This window comes from Canis lupus, chromosome 1 (assembly GCF_003254725.2).
Source record: "Canis lupus dingo isolate Sandy chromosome 1, ASM325472v2, whole genome shotgun sequence".
In the NCBI taxonomy this organism is placed as follows: Eukaryota; Metazoa; Chordata; class Mammalia; order Carnivora; family Canidae; genus Canis; species Canis lupus.
Genome location: NC_064243.1, coordinates 66493756 through 66515468, shown reverse-complemented (window position 1 = coordinate 66515468; position 21713 = coordinate 66493756). Strand labels below are relative to the sequence as shown.

Genomic DNA, 21713 nt, shown 5'->3' with positions numbered 1-21713 from the left:
ACTATAATGAATCCTGAAAACCCACTTATCTATGGCCAGGTGACCCGCAGCATGAGCTTGTGCGGGCAGCTCTGTCCACCCACTTACTGGGTGTCGCCTTGTCGCCTGCAGGCCCCCCTCAGAGGCCTCGCTTACGCCTACAGGCATCTGGCCCTCTGACACATGGGCAGATGAGACTGGTGCCAGTCAACACCTCAAATACCAGTGAAGTTCACTTTCTTATGTTGCTTGATATAAAAGGTCTGCACCCACAAGGAGGGAACCTTCTCCACCAGCTAATGAAAGTCTAGACAGTTTATGATTTACACCAATGAAAGGTTGAATGGGTCACTCTGTGATGAAGCCCTTGAACTTTAAAGACACAAGAACCTACTATGTATTTTGCGAGCTATGGCATGATAGAAGATTTATGGCATCTCTTCAAACTTTCATTTCCTTTTATCTGTGAAATGTTCATATTTTATTTTAGCTATACCTCATCCTGTAATTATGAAAATTAAATATCATACATGTACATTTGTACATGTACATTTCTAGCACATTCTAAGCTGCATATTTTAATTTTATTTTTTGTCCGTTTTTTCATTTTTCTTGTCATAAGTGTATTCTTCAATCCCCATCACCTGTTTCCCCCACGCTCCCCCCCCCACCTCCCCTCTGGTAACCATCAGTTTGTTCTCCATAGTTAAGAGTCTGTTTTATGATTTCTCTCTTTTTTTCCTTTGCCCATTTGTTTTGTTTCTTAAATTCTGCATATGAATGAAATAGTATGGTATCGTCTTTCTCTGACTGGCTTATTTTGCTGAGGATTATACTCTAGCTTTATCCATGTTGTTGCAAATGGCAAGATTTCACTCTTTTTAATGGCTGAATGATATTACATGATATATGTATGTATTATATATATTCTGACATATGTATATACACCACACCTTCTTTATCTATTCATCTATCAATGAATGCTCAGGCTGTTTCCATAATTTGGCTATTATAAATAAGGCTGCTATAAAGATAGGGATGCATGTATCCTTTTGAATGAATATCTTTATATTTTTGAGGTAAATACCCAGTAGTGCAATTCCTGGCTTGTAAGGAGGTAGTTCCATTTTTAACTTTTTGAGGAACCTCCATGTGGTCTTCCCCAGTGGCTGCACCAGTTTTCATTCCCACCAACAATGGGTTCCTTGCTCCACATCCTCCCAACACTTTTGCTTCTTGTGTTTTTAGTTTAGCCATTCTGACAGTGGTAAGGTGACAGCCCATTGTAGTTTTGACTTGCATTTCCCAGATGATGAGTAATATTGAGCATATTTTTATGTGTGTTTGGAACATCTGTATGTCTTCTTTGGAGAAGCATCTGTTCATGCCTTCTGCCCATTTTCAATTGAATTATTTGTTCTTAGGGTGTTGAGTTGTATACATTTTTAAATATATTTTAGGTACTAACCCTTTATCAGATATATCATTTGCAGATATCTTCTCCCTGCCTTTTAGTTATGTTGATTATTTCCTCTGCTGTGCAGGAACTTTTTATTTTGATGTAGTCCCAATAGTTTATTTTGGCTTTTATTTCCCTTGCCTCAGTATATGTAGCTAGGAACACATTGGTACAGCTGATGTCAGAGACAGTACTGTGCCTGTGTAGTTGTCAAGTCTCACTTTTAGGTCTTTAATCCATTTTGAGTTTATTTTTGTGTCTGGTGAAAGAAAGTGGTCTAGTTCCATTCTTTTACATGTGGCTGCCCAGTTCTCCCAACACCATTTGTTGAAGAGACTCTTTTCCCTGTTGTATTAATGAATGAATATTCTTCTTTTGTTGAAGATTAATTGACCATATAACTGTGGGTTTATTTCTAGATTTTCTATTCTGTTCTATTGATTTCTGCATCTGTTTTTAAGCCAGCATCCTATTGTTTTAATTGTTACTGCTTTGTAATATAACTTGAAGTCTCAAATTGTGATGCCTCCAGTTTTGTTTTTCTTTTTTTTCGAGATTGCTTTGGCTATTCAAGGTCTTTTGTGGTTCCATACAAATATTGGGATTGTTTGTTCCAGCCCTGTGAAAACTGCTGTTGGTACTTTGATAGGGATTGCATTAAATGTGTAGATTGCTTTGGGTAGTATAGACATTTTAACAATATTTGTTCTTCCAATCCATGAGCATGGCATGTGTTTCCATTTCTTTGCATCATCTTGAATTTCTTTCATTAGTGTTTTATAGTTTTTGGACTGTAGGTCTTTCACCTCTTTGGGTACCTGCTTTTCCCCTCAAATACAGTTTTGTGATCATTTTGATAATATATCTGTAAAATTTAAATAGTAAAATTTACATATCTGTATGCAATCTTTTGAAGACTTTCTCATCCCTTAGCAAAATATAGTGCTCTTTAGCCTTTCAGCAAAACACATATCCTCACCACTGTTCGGTGCATTCCCCTTTTTGCCTCGTAAATGTCTGGTTAGTGGGGACCCAAAGATTACAGTTAGTCAGTGTACATAACATAGCTATATTACTGCATACAACAACAATCTGGTGTTAATGTTTTACCCTTGGCATTCTTAAGTGGTGGCTGATTCCTCCCCGTACATCATAACTCTGCCGTGTTATGCTCTGTACAGCGAGATTTCAGTCAGGGGTACTGCCTGTGACTTTTATGCTGCCATCCACTGTGGAAAATGTGTACATATTTCATGCTTGACATTTATCACTTACCTCTCAACAGATCATTCAGCTTGACTTTAACAAAATAAATAGTGTGTTTGAATGAATAGGAGAAAAAAAACTTATGACTGTTACCGAATGTTAATTTTTAATTTATTGGATATTTCAGAGAAGAGGGAACCATAGGATTTGGAATTAGGGATGTAGCGATTAACAACGGGACAAATCCAAGCTTTTATAGAACAGAATATCTGATCATTTACACTGTGTTAGGCCATTACTTTCAGAGAATTAGTAGGCAAAGTTCACTCTAAGATTCCTTATCTCAGAGAGGGAGGGAATATCTTTGATTAGAACTGGGAAAGCAAGTTAGAGATTAGTCTATGAAAAAGACTGTGAAGATTTTCATGATGATCTTATGTCATACACATTAAAGAATACTATAGAGGTGCTAAGCTGGCTCAGTTGCTAGAACATGGAACTCTTGACCTCTGGGTCATGAGTTCAAGCCCCACATTAGGCATGGAGCCTACTTGAAAAAAAAAAAAACCTTAAAAAATAAAAAGAATGGAAAGAATATTGTAATTTTAAATTGAAAAATTTAATTCTTAAAATTACTCCCTATTTGAGTGGGAACTGATGAGATAAAACAAGTAGAAAAAATGTCTGATGAGCATAAAATATGCACAGTGAACCAGGAAATTGCTCTTGTTCTTCTTACACTGGAGGCTCTGGAAAGGCTGATTCATGCAAAGGGAGAACTGGCTAATGAGACTCATGTACATAATTTGTGAACTGGAATAAACATGTTTCCCTGAGCAATCCTTGTAAGTTATATGCAGGACAGGAAGGCACCCAAGTGGGGTGGCAAGAGCATAAGGCTTGGTTGTCAAAGACCTGATTTGAGATTCTAGAGCCAAGACAATGAAAATCATGACCATTTTTATATCTTCTAGTAATAACATTGATTTTATTGTCCTTACAAGATTATTGTCAAGATAAATGATGCATGAAAAAAATCTTTCAAACTTGTAAATTTCCAAACAAATTTCAATCGTTATTACTACTGTTAATTGAAGATCATTAAGAATTGGTTAAAATTATAAACTCTCCAAAAACTTAAGATTCAGAGACAGGATCTTAAAGACTAAATTCACTCATCAGTTAATTTTCAATAGATCAATTAATTGCATTTCCTAATAATTTTTGTTTCTCAAGTGCATGCTTTTTATGAATAATTTCTCCTAATTTAAAAGTAATAATATCCTTCTTAATAGGTGACAGTCGAATCTGGACATTGAAATATATTTTATTTCTACTTCTTAGCTTACTTTATGAAAGTTACTTATTGCCTTATTTTCCAGTCACCATTATGATCACTCAGCTCCTGAAATGTGTGGCTTTCTTTTTGATAGAGCAGCAAATTATATTTTCTCCAGTGTAAAACTATTGTACTCTTTGTGAAAAGATATAGGAAAACTTGATAAAATTTAAAGCTGATCAGGCCTATGGTGCTTTAGTTTATTATGAAATTGAAGTTTCAGTATGATATCATATATATATGTGCATATATATATATATATATATATATATGATATAAACTTGCCCTAGTTTATATAGTATCAACTGGCTGCTTATAAGGAGGGGCTCTTTGGATCAGCTGCAGTAGTAGATGAAGAAATAAGTTCATCAAAGATATTTTCCTGTATCTTCCACTTAGTATGCTAAACTGTGTACTTAATCATCTTCTAAGGGAAAATACACAGATTCATAGATTTTTCTTGCAATAGAGACATCCAACAAGACAGCTCTGAAGTGTGTGATTAACTTGAAATAACGGTGGCCCTTAGGGTTTCAGGATTTTTCTACTTCATAGCATTTTAGGTCTGTTATTACCTTAGGTGAACCCAATTCCCCAAGAAAGAAGATACTGAATTAATTCTTCTGTGACTTATGTCATCAATATATCTAGAATAGAAATAAAACTATGTACCATTTATGAGATTCTAGGTAGCTAACTATTTTTGTTAACTTTCCACAAACATTGGTGAATTTTTTATGCCCTGATAATGATTGGCAAAAAATCTTCATGAACAAATGAGATAAAACATATGTATGCACATGCGCAAGCACACGTACACACAGATTCATTTACTGTGCAGAGTTCCAGAATATTCTTTTATTGGATTTTCCCTGATGCAAGATCTAATAAAACAAGAAATTCCTTCAAAGTCAATGTTTCTTTGCCTTACACTGGCTTCAGGCACACCACACAGTGAGTGAACACTAGTCAATTTCTGAAGCTTTTCAGGACAGGTTGCACATGCTACCTTACTTCTTGCCAGGATTGCATGACACGTACTTACTCAGGATGTTTCTGTCAAAAAATAACTCAAATCCTTTTTTGTTTGAACAAAGATCAGCTACAATAGTAATGGATCATAAACCTTTGTGCAGCGACCCAGAATAGACATGAGACATTATAATCTGGTTAATAATGATTTGATATATAGATGAATTTAATTGGAATATATTTGTTGAGTAAAGTAATAAATTATTTCTCAAGCTATATCCAATTGTAGTAAGATTGTCTCATTGTCTAATGAGTATCTAGCAAGATTATCTTCTTAGTTTATGCTAGTATATAATATAATCAGTCATTTACTTTTGTGTTAAAAAAGCAATTACCTAATTTTTTCTTTGTTCTTATTTTCTCTGGAATTTATTAAAAACTTTTCAATAAATTCATTTCTGAAAATGCTACAAGGCAGATGTGCCCATAAAATAAAAGTAATTTAAAGAGAATTAAACACAGAAGCCTAAAAAGCTATATCTTAAATAGTAAAAAATTGGGGATCCCTGGGTGGCGCGGCGGTTTGGCGCCTGCCTTTGGCCCAGGGCGCGATCCTGGAGACCCGGGATCGAGTCCCACGTCGGGCTCCCGGTGCATGGAGCCTGCTTCTCCCTCTGCCTGTGTCTCTGCCTCTCTCTCTCTCACTGTGTGCCTATCATAAATTTAAAAAAAATTTAAAAAAATTAATTGTATTAGTGATTATCCAATAGTATTAGAGGAAAAATTTTCCAATAGTGAAAATTGGCAAAATTAGAGAAGCAATGAGAAGAATGATATATAACCAAAAATATTCAATCCAGAACAACTACCTAACCTGGCCTTTTCCTAGGAGAGTTATATGGAGCACCAATATATTATGGTATGGCATGCTGTAATTTATCAATGGATGTTTTCCCAAGAATTTTATTATAATCAAATTTGCAAAATCCTGCACATTATATTCTCTTCTTGTGAGCAGTGCTGCATCTAAATTTTCTGAGAAGTATTTAATTGGAAATATGTAGGTATTTCTTATTATGGTAAAATACACATAGCATAAAATTTACCATTTAAAAATGTACAATTTGGCATCATTAATTATATTCACAATGTTGTATAACCATCACTACCGTCTCCTTCAAGGTAGATAACTTTGTGCTTGCCAATTTGACCATGAAACAGTTTTCTTCCAGAATATCTTCCAGAATATGTCCAGAAAATATAGTTATAGAAATACTGATCTAATCCAATCCTCTTAATTTAAAAATTAAAGATAGAAAGTGTGATTTTGAGAGATTAAATGCCCTCCTCAAGATGACACAGCTAGTCGGGATACAGCAGGTCAGGATCTCGTTCTTATTTCCCACTTCAAGAACAGGGGCTTTTCTATTTCTAGGTATTTTCCCCTTGTTTCCATCTGATGATCCAGTAATTTACAAATGATACATTACCATGGTAACCAGAGGAATTCAGGATTAAAACAAATATATTTCTTTTTAAAAGCTACATTGTACTGGTTTTGTAACTCACAACTCTTTAATTTACATAATTCTTCTGTTCTTAGGTCTTTTTAAGATTGTGGCTGATAAAACTCCATACCTCACTATGGAAGAAATAACACGGACCATTCATATTGGATCAAGTAGACTAGGGCATCCTTGTTTCTATCATCAGAAGGACCTAAAGCTAGAGAATCTCACTATAAAGCAGGGTGAGCAAATCATGCTCAACTCGATTGAAGAGATCAGTGGAGAAATCATGGTGAACTGTGGAGTGGTAAGGAGTCACCAAAATCACTCGTTTACTTTGCCTTTGTCACAAGAAGGAGAATTTTATGAGTGTGAAGATGAACATATTTATACCTTAAAGGAGATTGTTGAATGGAAGATACCCAAGAACAGAACACGGACTGTGAAGCTTACAGGTTTTTCAAATAAGTGGGACTTAACAAATCCATTCCCTAAAGGCTTTTATGGTGCTCTGATTCTCAAGCCTGTTTATGAAATTCAAGGTGTGATGAAATGTAAGTATCCACTGAGAATGTTGTTCTACGAGGGTGAGCACTGTGGGATTTGGGAAAGAGGAAGGCTTTAGAGTTTGAAGAATGCGACCCTGTCCCTGACTTGTCCTTTAAGCCCACTGAGAGTAAGATTCTGATCTATAAATAAGTAAACCATGTATTTGGCACAAGGATAAAATTGAATAATGCGTATAAATACGTACTGTAAATTGTGAGGTGCTATCCAAATGCAAGTTGCGGTAATTGGCAGGTGCAGACAGGTTAACCTACCAAGTCATTTCTATCACTGCTGGTTAAACATGGTCAGAAAAGAGCTACTTTTAAAGATAGAGCCTATTTGGTTAGAAAGAGTCTTTCTTGTATGGAGGTGGTCAACAAAGTGATAAAGATACATAGTTTCCTAATATGTCCCTTACTGCTATTTTTGTGATAGCTTCCCACCCCCACCCCCCCTGCCGGCTACTCATCATTGGTCATAGATCTTATTAGCTGGAAGTCCCTCTGACTTACAGGAAATGATGTGACAAATTAATTGACACATAAGTGTGTTTTAATATGTAACCTATATAGGATTGTGTGCATTTAAAAATAGGAATAGCCAGAGAGAGCACTGTTACCCTAAAGGAATTAATATTTTGAGTTTTCAAGATTATGGCACATCAATGGGCAACCATGGAGCAAAGAGTTCTGCATTTGCAGTCAAAAGTCCTGGATTCTAACTCTCAGTCAATAACTTAATGGGTGGTGACTTTGAGCCATTTAAACTGTGTCTTTGCAAAAGGGATGATGACAGCTCTTTACCTACCTTTTAGGGTTGTTTTGAGAATGAAATAAGATTGTATTAAGATACTAAATATAATACACTGGAGGAAAAAAAGCAGTATGCAAAAATGTTTGGTCAGAGGGTATCTCTTGGCTCTCTCAAAAAAAATTTTTTTTGGCTCTCTCAAATTCTATTTATCTCTGCTCCCATAGATACTGTTGGTCACTTACATAAATATGAAAAAAAGTCTGATGTGAACCTTTGTGTAGGTTTTAGAACTACATGTTAAATTTTGTTACATGTAAGTAATTTAACCAGAAATTAATTAATTTATCTGAATTAAAGTTACAGGTAAGGAATTCCTCAGTGATTATATTTTAATACTTACTGCAAAAAATTGAGGCCACGGCAGGATCATTTTTTAATATGGCAAAAAAACAGAAGTTGCAGCAAATTTTAGACCTCACGTTAGTGTTTTGTTAGCTATCCCAAAATGTGTAATTGAAATTGATAATTGAATTTTCCTCAATTTTCGTAAATAATGGATATCGCATTTTCTCATCTTAAAATTTGTTAATTTTTAAAAATCATTGTCATCTCCTATTATGTAGCTGCAAATGTAGAGCAACCCAGAACCTAAGCATGCGAACAAGGTGGTTGCTGCATTTAAGGAATTTAGATTAGGGATCAACAAGGCTTCTCTGAAGAAATGACATTTAAACTAAGACCTGGAGGATGAACAGAAGATTATCAGGTAAAGAAAGAGAGCACAACATTGCAGGAAGTGATAGCAGTTTTCAGGAAGGCAAGTAAGCAAGATATTGGAGCTCCAGCGTAGCTGGTATGAGAAAAGAGAGGACAGGTTGAGACAAATATCAAAACATGCAACGGGGTAGTGGAATCAGTCATGGAGAGACTGAAATATATGTTAAGGGGTTAATACTTGTCAAAAGAGGAAATTAATACAGGATTTCAGTCGAAGGGACAGGGTCAAAGGAGTGTAAGGAGGCCATTGGGTTTATGGCAGGTTATTGGGGATTAATACAACAGTGATATCAGCAGGACTCTTGCTCCTAATGGGTATTTAAGAAGTACAACCAGCAAGATTTGGAAGTCTATGGGAAGGAAGAAAAAAGCCAACCTGATCCCAGGCTTCTGGCTTGATCTAGTTGGATGATGATACGGTTTACTAAATATAAACATTGCCAGATGAACACGACATATTAACACAGTTGCTTAGAGGAATTTATATGTGATTTCATGCTAACCAAGGTCCCAGAAGAAAGTCTTTGGTTGAAATAAAGTCCTTTCCAAAATTCTTTAGTTCAATTTCCATTCTTTAATGCTATTAACATTGAATTTATTTTGGATCTTTAATTTCTTAGGGATTATTTTAAATATTAGTTCTTTTTGTACAGCAACTTCAGGACAGATGCTGTATAGCATTGCTTTGCATGTGTACTGACTGAACAATATTCCCTGGAAATAGAGGATGGGTGTCCAACACAAACAGTCCAATTTTAAAAATTATGGTTGTAGGCGGTTTTCTTCTAAATATAAATGTAGGCTGTTTTGTTTTTTTTTTAAATCAATTGTGGTCTTGTTTTAGTTTTTTCTTTCTTATGGTAAAGATTCAAACTTGCCTTGAAGTCACATATTGTTTGCTAAGTTACTTTCCAATGGCCTTGAGTGTCAGGCATAGTTGAGAACCCTCTTGTCTCAAGACCTTCCTTTCTAAAGGGACAAGAAAAAGAATAGGTCTGAGCCAGGGATAGACTATTTTAGAGAAACCTTAGGGGTGGATGCAAGATGAAAAGGATTGAGAACTATAAAAAGCTTTGAAAAATTGATTTGCTGAAAAGAGAACATAGTAAGTAAATAGAGAAAAGAAGGAATATACCATATTCTAGTCCTGGTGTTAGTTTTTTAGTATGTTATTGATGTGAAAATTTAGGCATCATAAAAAAGTAGCAAGACATGTTTAAATGAAGTGTTAGTTCCTGGAAACTCTTGGTCATAATCCCCATTACAGGCCTGAAGCCCTTCTGACTCTCACTGTATGTTTCACGATGTGTAAAACATTCTATCTCTTTGGAAAATAGATATAAATAACTGCGCAAGACCTTTAACTACTAGTCTCATCTAAGTCATAGCAGGATCTGTTGGTGCCTTTCATGGGAAGATACCATTCATATTAGTGTGGCAAATGGAATGCATAATATTTACAAATGAAAAACTGAGTCAGCTATTTAAAGCTGCTTCTGAAAATCAGAAGTCTAGCTGGTTGAAACTTAATAATCGTATTATGTTTTGATGCACAGATTGATAATCATTTCTCCCCTGATGAAAATGTTAAGACTTGAAAATCTGCATTTCATTTCAAGTAAAACCCTCAATGCCTTCCAAAATTTAAGGGTCCCATTTTTGCTTAGATACATGACGTATCTTACCCAAGCAGAACGGTGGTATCAGAAGAGCAGTTTCTGAATATTGTACGATAAGTGATAAATCAATAGCAACCCCCCCGCCCAAACACTGATCTTTCAGTATTCTGATACTTCTTCTTTCTTTCATTTTATTTAAAAAAGTAATCTCTATTTTTATCAAAGTCAAAAAGTCAAATAGTGGTAATAAGATTTATAGAAAAGTGATTAGTACATCTTATGTCCCTGGCCATTCCCAAATTTTCCCACATTCTGCTACTTTGAAGTAACTGCTTTAAATATTTTGTCCCTGCTTTTTGTATTGGCATTTAAATTTCCAAGTAATATAAAGATATTGCTATTTTTCAAGACATTGACTTTTTACAGGATTAGGAGGACGTTAATCCCCTTCATGGAGGTACCACTCTCCTGACCACATCAAATTCTAATCACTCCCCAAAGGCCCCACCTCTTAATACCATTAAACTGGGGAGTAAGGTTTCACTATGTGAATACTTGGGGGATGAAAGCATTTAATCTATATTAGTGTTTTCTTGGGACTTCCATTCAAAACCATCTGGGTGGGTCTGCTCTTTCACCGTGATGGCATTTTTTAGTATGGAAACTCAGATATTTCACTTCTGAGATAATTTCTTTGATAATTTCAACTATTTTTTCCCTCTTTTCTCTTTCTGTAACTTCTAATCTTGTGTTGGAGCTCCCATACTGATCTAGGACTATTTTCTTTCCTATTTTACATCTTTCTTGTCTTTGGTTTACCTTCAGGGAAAATTCCTCAACTGCATTTCCAACCGTTTTAATGAATTTTTAATTTTAGCTATCATATTTTTAATTTCCAAGAGTTATATCTTACATCATGTTTTAAATGTTACTCAGTTCTTGTTTTCAGAATGCAATATCTTATCTCCCTGAGAATCTTGTACAATTTCTTAAAGTTTTCTGTATTCCTTGCATTTTATCTGCCTCTTTTTGGGCTTTCGAAAAAAAAGTCTGGGGTGTCTGGGTGGCTCAGGCGGTTAAGTGTTCCACTCTTGATTTCTGCTTAGGTCATGACCTCCGAGTCATGACATTGAACCCTGAGTCAGGTTCCATCCTGGCTCCATAGAACCTGCTTAAGATTCTCTCTCTCTCTCTCTCTCTTTCAAAAAAAAAATTTTTTTTTTTGGTCTGTTACTGTCATTAACTGTTTTCCTAAAATGCCTGATGATTTTTTACCAGTTGTTCATATTTATAGGTGACACACTTTTTTTTTTTAATTTAAAAGTGAGGTGCTATTTACATACAAGCTCTTTGTTTCTGAAATTTCGGCTTCCCTGTGCCAGCTCTGACACAGAGCATCCCCCCACTCAGGATCCTGAGCCTCTCTTCTAGGACTTGTTCAGTTTCAGTGGAGAAGAGTCTCTCTGAGAGCTTGTGGGGTAGTAGCTTAGGGTTTCACCATTCCCCCACAGGGTTAGACTTCCTGGTTTTCAGTCCCTTGTTTCTCCTCTGCCCACCCCCTCCTAGATTCCAGATTCCGGGACTCTGTATCTACAGTTTCCTTCAAAGAGGGGTGGGGGGCGGGGTGACCACTTGTCTTCCCCAGAAGAGAGTTGGAGGCATGTGGTTAAGCCCTCTCCAGAATCCGGGCAACTCCTAGCTTCTCATCCACAGTCAGAGGGGCCTTAGGCCTTCAATTTATGGGTCTTTTGGAGGTCCCATGGGGCAAAAAAGGCTGACTTTTCACTGAACTGTGGCTCCATAGGCACAAAAGCTTTCCTTTTTCTCTTCTGCCAAATTTCTGACCATCCTTTCATCTGAACTCTATCTTTATTCAGTGTGAGAATTACAGATGTCCATTATAGATTCATTGAATCTCATTCTCTTTCTTCTTTCTTTGTCTCTCTCTTTTTTTTTTAATTTTTTATTTTTTATTTTTTGCCTTCATGGTAAATTTGAGGGAACAAAGTGTTGGAAAGCCACATACTTCAACTATAAACCTCACTACTTACTTAAACTAATCCCAGCCTAGAGCTTTTCCTGGACCTAATCTTCAAAGAACTGGTTGCTAATATTGCTAAAAGGTAAGTATAATTTAAGGACCCCTAGGTGGCTCAGTGGTTGAGTGCCTGCCTTTGGCTCAGGCCGTGACCCCGGGGTCCTGGGATCGAGTCCCACCTCGGGCTCCCTACAGGGAGCCTGCTTCTCTCTCTGCCTGTGTCTCTGCCCCCTCTCTGTGTCTTTCATGAATAAATAAATAAAGTCTTTTTAAAAAACCCAAATATAATTTATAAACAATATTTTTAACAAAACATGATCTTCAATAATTTATATGAGAGTCAGTCTCTGATGCATTTATTTTTATCTTCTCAATGCATGAGATAAAGTAAGTGTTCAATATTGAACAAATCAAATACATGAATTAATGAATGAAGCAACTAAAATACTTGTTTCTGTGTATATATACTACATAGTACAAAGTTCCTTTTTCACTCACCATATCGAGATTTGATTTATTATGATAACATATTTACAAATTTAATAGCTAAGGAGAATGAATATTCACTTCATTGAAGTGAATGAATATATGAATGAATATATCACTTCAAAGTTGATATCATTTATGTTTGTATAATAGGTTCAATTTTTATTAGTGATGCTTCTCCTAATGTGCCTAGGAAAATATTGTGACTTAATATGATATTTAGAACCAGTGAACACTTTAACCTGCTTCCATTTCATTTTCTTCCTTTAGGCAAGTAATTCTATTGCTAATAGAAATATCAAACAGCAAACAGTATAAGGTACAGTTTAGATATGTATTTATTTATTCTTATACTACCGACTATACATATTTATTTTTATACTACCAACTGTAAATATTTTACCAGTCAAGTTTCTCCAGGGAAACGGAAGATATTTATAATATTATATATAATTATATTGTATATTAAAGAAAAAAAATGTACTACTTATTTACTTACTTAATTAATTAATTTTAGGGACTTGGCTCATGTAATTATGGGGGCTAATAAGTTCAACATCCATAGGACAGATTGACAGGCTATATATAAGGCTATACAGAAGCTGATGCTGTAGTTTGAGGCAGCATTTTTTCTTCTCTGGGAAACGCCAGTTTTTGCTTTTAAAGCCTTCCACTGATTAGATGAATCTTACCTACACTATGGAGGATAACATCCTTTACCCAAAGTCAACTGATTTAGAAGTTAACCACATATGCAAAATACTTTCACAGAAACACCTAGAATTGTGTTTGATTAAATAACTGGGTATTAGAGCCCAGTGAAGTTGATACATAAAAATAACCATCATGAAAATCAATGAAGAACACTCGGTAACATGCATCATCCAGTATAAGAAAACGGCTAGTCATTTTTTATAAATTATATAAAAATATAAGAAAAAGTATTACAAATAAACCCATATTAAATGTAAGTATATCTATTTTAAATGACTCTTGATTTCTCAGTGAAGGTCATGATGACATTTTTTTTCTGCTACAGATGTTAGAGAGCAACCCAAAAGGCACTTTCTCTATTCATAAATACAAACAACAGTAGGACCAGGGAAGAACTAGCTAACAAAAATGGAAATTTACAGTATAGTTTCTCTTTTTTTTTTTTTTTTAATTTTATTTATGATAGTCACAGAGAGAGAGAGAGAGAGAGAGAGAGGCAGAGACACAGGCAGAGGGAGAAGCAGGCTCCATGCACCGGGAGCCTGACGTGGGATTCGATCCCGGGTCTCCAGGATCACGCCCTGGGCCAAAGGCAGGCGCCAAACCGCTGCGCCACCCAGGGATCCCAGTATAGTTTCTCTTAAGTTGAAATGAAGTTGAATAAATGGGGGGGGGAAGATAATTCACAGAATATTTGTAAAGAAAACTGAGACCAAATGGATGAATTATAAAGAAAATTTTAATGTAAAAGCCTAGAATAAGGCAAAGCTTGGAAATTATTAGTGCATCTAATAATCACTATATAGTAAAGAGTATAATGTGATACAAAAATATAAACAAAACAATTGCCTGAGCAATCAGATGTGAAAACACTTTTTTTTTTTTTGTGAAAACACTTTTGAGGAAAAAATAAGTATAATCTTGGAAAGTAAATGACAGAGAAATCAAACGTAGAAAGTGACAATTTCCAAAAGATATATGAATTATTATTATTATTAGATAATAATGTAGGAGGAACTAGCAATTGAGAAACTGCAAGCCTAGAATTGACAAAACTCGTTTTCAAGAAAATATGTAGAGACAATCATCTCTTAGGGCTTTTTGGCTGGGCCCGAGAATTAGACTGACATTAGTTAGACGATGTAGAGAAAAGTAGAAGGATTTATATGTTTATGTGAAAGGGGAGCCCCCAAAAGGGCAAAACCTACATCCTTCTATATTGGTTTGAACAAAAGAGGCAACCGTGAAGTAACTGAACTAACTACGTGAGGAGGCTTACGGAAGGTAAGAGTTATTTTAACCAGGTCTGTTTGGGCGGAATTCGCTGGGCTCTAACTCCCTGTAGAAGGAGATTTCTTCTCTCCTGGAGTGGGGAAGGCATCTCTCACATGGGAGTTTTATCTGTTTTCAGGAAGCAAAAGAGAAATTAGAATACCCTTCTTGCACCTGCTTTTTTCAGGTGATTTTAGCTTAAAATAATCTCTGTGCCAAAGTGATTTACTTGGGGCTGGCATATTCAGTCACCCTTGACTTTTGAAGGATAATTTTGGTGGAGACAGAATATTAGATTAGTGGGGGGTTTTTTCCTGGAAACACCGTAAATATGCCTCTTACTCTCTTCTTGCTTGAATGGTTTCTGAAAAGAAGTACAATCCAATTTTTATCCTTCTTCCTCTAGAGGTAAGATTTTTTTTTCTTCTGTCTCCTTCGGGTTTTCTCTTTTTTCTTTGATTTCCTGCAGTTTGAATATGATATGCCTCAGTGTAGGTTTTTTTTGGTATTTATCAAGCTTACTGTTTTCTAAGCTTCCTCAATTTTGGAAAAATTCTCCACCAGTATTAGTTCAAATATCACCTCTGTTCCTTTCTCTCTTGTGTTCCTTTTGGTATGCATTCCTATGGTATGCATGTTACACCTTTCATAGTTATCCCACAATGCTTAGGTATCCTCCATTTTTTTCATTCTTTTTTTTTTTTGGTTTTGTACATTTTTTTTCCATTCTTTTTCTTTTGCTTTTTCAGTTAAGGTATTGATATATCTTGGTATATCTCCGAGCTCACTGATTCTTTCCTTAGCCATGTCCACCCTAGTGACGCACCCATCAAAGTCATTCTTCACCACATCTGTTGCATTTTGAATACCTAGCATTTCCTTTTAATTCTTTACAAAATTTCCATGTCTCTGCTTATGCTACCCGTCTTTTCTGCCATGACTTCCATTAGAGCTCTTAACATATTAATAGTATTCTAAATTCCCAATCTGAAAATTCCAAAATCCCTGCATATCTGAGTTTGGTTTTGTCTCTTCAGACTACCCTGTTTGTTTGCCTTTTAATATACTTCGTCATTTTTTGTTGAAACCTAGACATGATGTATCAGATAAAAGAAACCGAGACAAATAGGCCTTTAATGTGAGGCTTTATGTTAATCTTGCTGTGAGTTAGTCTGTATTTACTGCTTTCTGTAGCTTTAGATGTCAGAGGCTAAAATTTTATGCAGTGTCCTTGTTTTTTGTCTCCCTTGTTGTCTTTCCCTAGAGATCTCTTCTTAAACAGAAGTGTAAATGCTTCAGTTGTAATCCCCTGTTACTATACAGAGGTCTTGTTGATAGGATTAGGAAGGTGTAGGGGAGGAGATGCATTCTATAATCCTGTAATTAGGTCTGCTCTTTTAGTGGCCCTGTGCCCTGTGCCCTGTGCCCTGTGCCCTTCACAAGTGCTTCTCCGCTTTCTTCCCCATGCCTCCTTAGATGAGACAGGATATGGCAAGTGGGGGCTGGAGGTGGGTATTTCCCTTCCCCCATGTGGAAAGATAGAAATTATAATTGGGTATTTCCCTTCCTCTACATCAGTTAAACTCTGGTAAAACCCAAGTTGGTTAGGCTGTGGTAAAAAAGTTTTCCTTGAGGGTAGACCTTTCTTAAGGAAAACTGAATGCTATGGCTTTTTCCATTACTCTGCCAGAAGCATGAGGGGATTTTTCTCTGATCTTCACACTGAGAACCTGGTGGGTCTCTTGGGAATAAACTCAAGAAAGTGTGGGAGGACTCCCTTAAACCTGGACCCCAGAAGCTTTATCTCTCAAGCTTGTCTAGGCTTTGTCTCTGGCAAGTAGCTAATTACCCTTAACGTTTTCTTAGTAGTTGTTGGATCCAGTGGTACTTTCTGCTCCCAATAAGCTGTAAGTCCATATTCACCTATTTCTCTCATTTTGGGGGTGACAGTTTGCCCTGTAACCTCAGTTCTTTAGTGGATCTAAGAAGAATCGTTTATTTTTACTGCATGTACTATTTTTTCCTTATTGAATCTTCTACTAAGGCATATTTATGGTGATTATTTTCATACCTTAAAATGTCTAGATTGTTGTTTTGTAGAAATTAAATAGTAAAAATATTTGTTGCACCGAATAAGCCATTGAGTAAAATAAAGTACAACCTAACGGAGCATAGGCTTTAAATGAAATATACAATACTTTCTATGATGTATTAGCCGTAGAAATTCATTTTTTACCAATGAAATGTTATGTAGAAGCCTACTTATTTAACAGGTCATATCCTTTAATACTCAATCAAGGACATTGATCTGGTAATAGTTTTTAATTTATTCAATTCATTTATTGAATACCTACTATGTACCAGGCACCATTCGCGATGTTGGGATATATTGGTCAACAAAATAATCAAAGACTCTTGTACCTACAATACCTATAGTGCTCAAATATAGATTGGGGTCTAGGTTACACTAGGGTCCCTGTGTTTTGATAGATCTATTTAGAGCCCACAGAAAGTCCTTAATGATATCTGTTCTGCCAATGTTTTGCTGTTTCCTCAACTTGAGAAACGGCATGAGGCTATGATCCTTACCTAGTGCTAGTTCTACAATTCTTAAATCTCATTCGTGTCTATCCAACTTGCTGAGAGTTTAGAGTTTTTTAATTACCTTGGGGGGTAAGGTAGTCTGTGGCAATCAATGATCTTAATAGTTTGGGTATGCTAGACTATCTACAATGAATTGACCAAGGTAAGAAGTGTTCTTTTAGCCTTCTTTTTATCTTTGTACTTTTATTTTATTATTATTTTTATTTATGTATTCATGAGAGACACAGATAGAGGCAGAGACATAGGCAGAGGGAGAAGCAGGCTCCCCGCAGGGAACCCAATGCAGGACTAAATCCTCTGTACTGGGATCACACCCTGAGCCAAAGGCAGATGCTCAACCACTGAGCCACCCAGGCGTTTCTCTCTTTATTCTTTTTTTTCTTTTTATCTGTTTAAATGAAGAATTTTTACAGACCTTCACCCTATGGACAATCATTGATTTTTTTTTCTTTTTTCTGTTCTCTATTCAAGAAAATAAAATAATGTTTTTTCGTGTTATGCCCTCAGGAACTCTGTTACACAGCATCTGCAAGTAATATGACAAATTATAAAGTTATAGTTTCCAAATGGTGCATAAAGTTAATAATATAAAAAATAATAACATAGGTAATGCTTTTTAAGAGAAAATTCTGTCTTCAAAATCTCAAATTATTTGTTTAAAAAAGCATGCAAGGCAGAAAGTGTGCTGACAGAAGGGTGGCTGGAGATACTAGGAAAAGACAATGGATCATGAAAATGCTGGTGGTAGGAAATGTCAAGAAAATATAAACTGTTATACAATCCTCTTAATAGTAACTTTATTTCTAATTCAAGACTACCATAACCATCCATGTGGGATAGTGCATAGACAGCAGATGACTAATTTTAGGACAGTCTTTTAAGTGTCTCTGTAGTCTCAAACAAAGACTTTTAGGATAGTGGGTGCTTAGAAAGAATTCGAGATTTATTAGTCCCCTGTGCCACATTAGGCAAAGAATACATTTGGTAAGCACCCCACCAGCTTATCTAAATGGCTGAATGGCTCCTCTGACTGTGACCCATCTTGTGACATTCCTTTTTTATCCAGGTATTAATGGAACATTAGCAGAGAAAGAATAACTATCATGTTGCAAAAGGATTTCATCTTGTTCACTTCCATATATTAATCATAAGTACCTTATATCCCCTGATCTTGCAGTGTTGTTCTGCAAGAGGTTACAGTTTTGTGTAAAGAATGCATGTCTTTGGCCTTATGCAGGAAGGGGCTTATTCGAAGTACTGAAACCGTCCTCTAAGATACTTTCATGGGTTATGGCTGGACCTCAAGAGCATGACTTCAAATGATATTATAAACCTTCTGAAAGAGATATATACACACAAAGATATGCATTTGTACACATGCACATATATTTATCTATGTCATGCATGCTAAAGCTATTTTTTAAATGGGAATGATCAACTCTAGAATCAGGAGAATGGTTACCCTCAGGTTGTAGTGAGAAGGTTGAGATTTTGATAAGCTTCACAGGGCTCCAAGGGACCAGTTAATACCTCTTTTTTAAGCTCACCCACAAGTGAGCTTATGGGTGTTGATTTTACATATGACCTTCATTTTAAAATGTGAAATAAAGAGAGTCATACATAAGAAATGTTATATCATGAACATCTGACCTTTTTTTTAATGGAATTTATCTATGGCACCAGGAGAGGTTCTAATACTATCTCAGAGCAACATTTTGATGGACAAAATATCATAGTCTTTTTTTTTTTTTTCAGTCCGAAAGGATATAGTCCGCATCCTCCCCAGTTTAGATGTTGAAGTCAAGGACATTACTGACAGTTATGATGCCAACTGGTTTCTTCAGCTATTATCTACACAAGATGTCTATGAAATGACCAGTAAAGAGTTCCCCATAGTGGCTGAAGTCATAGAGGCACCTCAAGGAAACCAACTGCCCAGAAGCATTTTAAAGCCTGGGAAAACCATTGTGATCCATAAAAAGTACCAGGCATCAAGGATCTTAGCTTCAGAAATTCGAAGCAATTTTCCTAAAAGGCACTTCTTGATCCCCACTAGCTATAAAGGCAAATTCAAGCGGCGACCTCGGGAGTTCCCAACTGCCTATGACCTTGAGATAGCAAAGAGTGAAAAGGAGCCTCTCCACGTGGTGGCCACCAAAGCCTTTCATCCCCCTCATGACGAGCTGTCATGCGTATCTGTTGGGGACCAGTTCCTAGTGCATCACTCAGAGACGACTGAAGTCCTTTGTGAGGGAATCAAAAAAGTGGTGAATGTGCTGGCCTGTGAAAAAATCCTCAAAAAATCCTATGAGGCAACACTGCTCCCTTTGTACATGGAAGGAGGTTTCGTAGAGGTGATTCATGATAAGAAACAGTACCAGATCTCTGAGCTCTGTGCACAGTTCTGCTTGCCCTTCAACGTGAAGGTATCTGTGAGAGACCTTTCCATTGAAGAAGACATTTTGGCGGCTACCCCGGGACTGCGGTTGGAGGAAGCTATCACAGACTCTTACCTACTCATCAGTGGCTTTGCCAACCCCAGGGAGTGCTGGGAAATTCCTGTCAGCCGCTTAAATATGACTGTTCAGTTAGTCAATAGTTTTTCTAGGGACACAGGATCATTTCTCGTCAGGACTCTGGTGGAAGAGATCACCGAAGAACAATATTACATGATGCGAAGATATGAAAGCTCTTTCTCTCACCCCCCGCCTCGCCCTCCCAAACATCCCTCAGTGGAGGAGACAAAGTTAACCCCATTCACCTTCCCCGAAGACAGGGCTGTGGGACTGCCTAAGTCTCCCAAGGTAAGGCAAGGCTATGGTTTTGTGCTTTTTCCTTTTTTAGCATTTTTCTTGAGGCAATTTATTCCAAGTCTCCTTCAAGTTTGTGTTTTTTTGCTTACTTCTCTCTTTCATGCCGTATTTGAAATGAGCCTTTCTGATGCCCAGTAGATGAATGAACATCAACAGAGCATAAGCTGTTGCAGCATTTTGTATCTTGATGCTTAACCAGTAGATGTGACAAGAAGTTTACATTGAATTAGAAATAGCAGGGATGACATTTGGATATGATGACCCAAATTGCCGTCTCGATGGGTTTTTAGTAATTAGGGATGTTTTATAAGGTGCCTCTGAAGCTAATCTGTCTTATTTTGGAAGTGCTCTTCTTTTTTCTAGGTGGAGTTGTTTTAGTACTTCCTCCAGGAAATGAGCATACAACAAACTCCCATCTTCGAGGGGGTTACCAATAGCATGCATCTCTAACACATGTCTTCATTTTGTTTTATGTGCAGAAAGATGTAAAAATATCTTGGCAGAACTGTGTGTGAGCATATGAGCATCTGCCCACAGTCTGCCTATCTGAGGATTGTAATCTTTAACAGTTCTATTGAAAAACAAAATCAATAAAATCACAGACAGTGTGAGATCCTAACAGAATCAACAGCTCCATAACCATTGTAAAGATCTGGGGAGGGGTGGGGGTGTCAGCTTTATTTCTACTTGATAGCTCTCTTCTTTTGCCTCTTGATAGCCGCCTGCTGAGTGCCTGGAAAGCACCTGCCCTCACATCGTGGAGCGTAGGTCGTTTATCTGGCGGGCAGTGGTTCTCTGGTGTGTGCAAGGAGTGCATTCTGGCCCGGCAGATGTTGTGCTAGCAGCTTGGGGAAACAAAGCAATTAGTAAAACAAAGAGAGATGCTGTGTTTACTCTCTATACTCAGGAATGATAGCAGCCGCAGGCTTCAAGTCTGTGGGTATGAAAATACTTTTAATTTTACATCTCCAAGATTGCATTCTGAGTGTAGGCCGGATACATCCAGTAAGAACCTTGCAGCTCATCTTCAGAAAAAAAGATAAAAGCAGCAGAAACTGCCTTTCCAGAAAAATGATCTTGAAGGAGTCATTTTAAATTGAACAGTTTGTCCCAAATAATGTTGGTTAACAGGCTGCTATTAATGTGGAGAGTGTCTGGCTTCTCCTGTTTAATATATTTGCATTGCTGAATGACTGGTGTGAGAGATGGAATACTGGCTTCACCTTTAGCGGTCAGCAGAATAATCCTCCCCCACACCCTCCCAAGATGTCCATGCTCAGCTTCCAGAACCTGCCAGGATGTTACAGGAAATGGCAAAAGGGACTCTGCAAGTGTGCTTACAATTAAGGACTCTGAGGTAAGGAGATTATTCTGGATTAACCGGATAGGTCCCACTGAATCACAAATCCTTAAAAGAACCTTTCCCAGTTGAGGTCAGGGCCAGCGAGAGATGTCACTCAGAGGAATGGTCACAGAGAGGCAGGGTTGCTGCCTTTGAAGATGAAGGCAGGGAGAGTTGAGTCAAGGGGTACAGATGGTCCCCAGATGCCAGACAAGGTAAGAAAACATTCTCCCCTAAGGCTTCCAGAGAGGAACATGGTCCTGCCAACACCTTCACTTTAGCC

At 36.8% G+C, this 21713-nt stretch overlaps 1 protein-coding gene across 1 annotated transcript in view; it reads left to right on the top strand.

The window, feature by feature from the left end:
* Window positions 1–21713, top strand: part of THEMIS (thymocyte selection associated) — a 176827-nt gene that overhangs the window by 68631 nt on the left and 86483 nt on the right. The window contains exons 3-4 of the mRNA XM_025422985.3: window positions 6559–7017; window positions 19031–20079. Coding sequence (XP_025278770.1) covers window positions 6559–7017; window positions 19031–20079 — 1508 coding nt within the window. The remainder of the gene's footprint in view (window positions 1–6558; window positions 7018–19030; window positions 20080–21713) is intronic.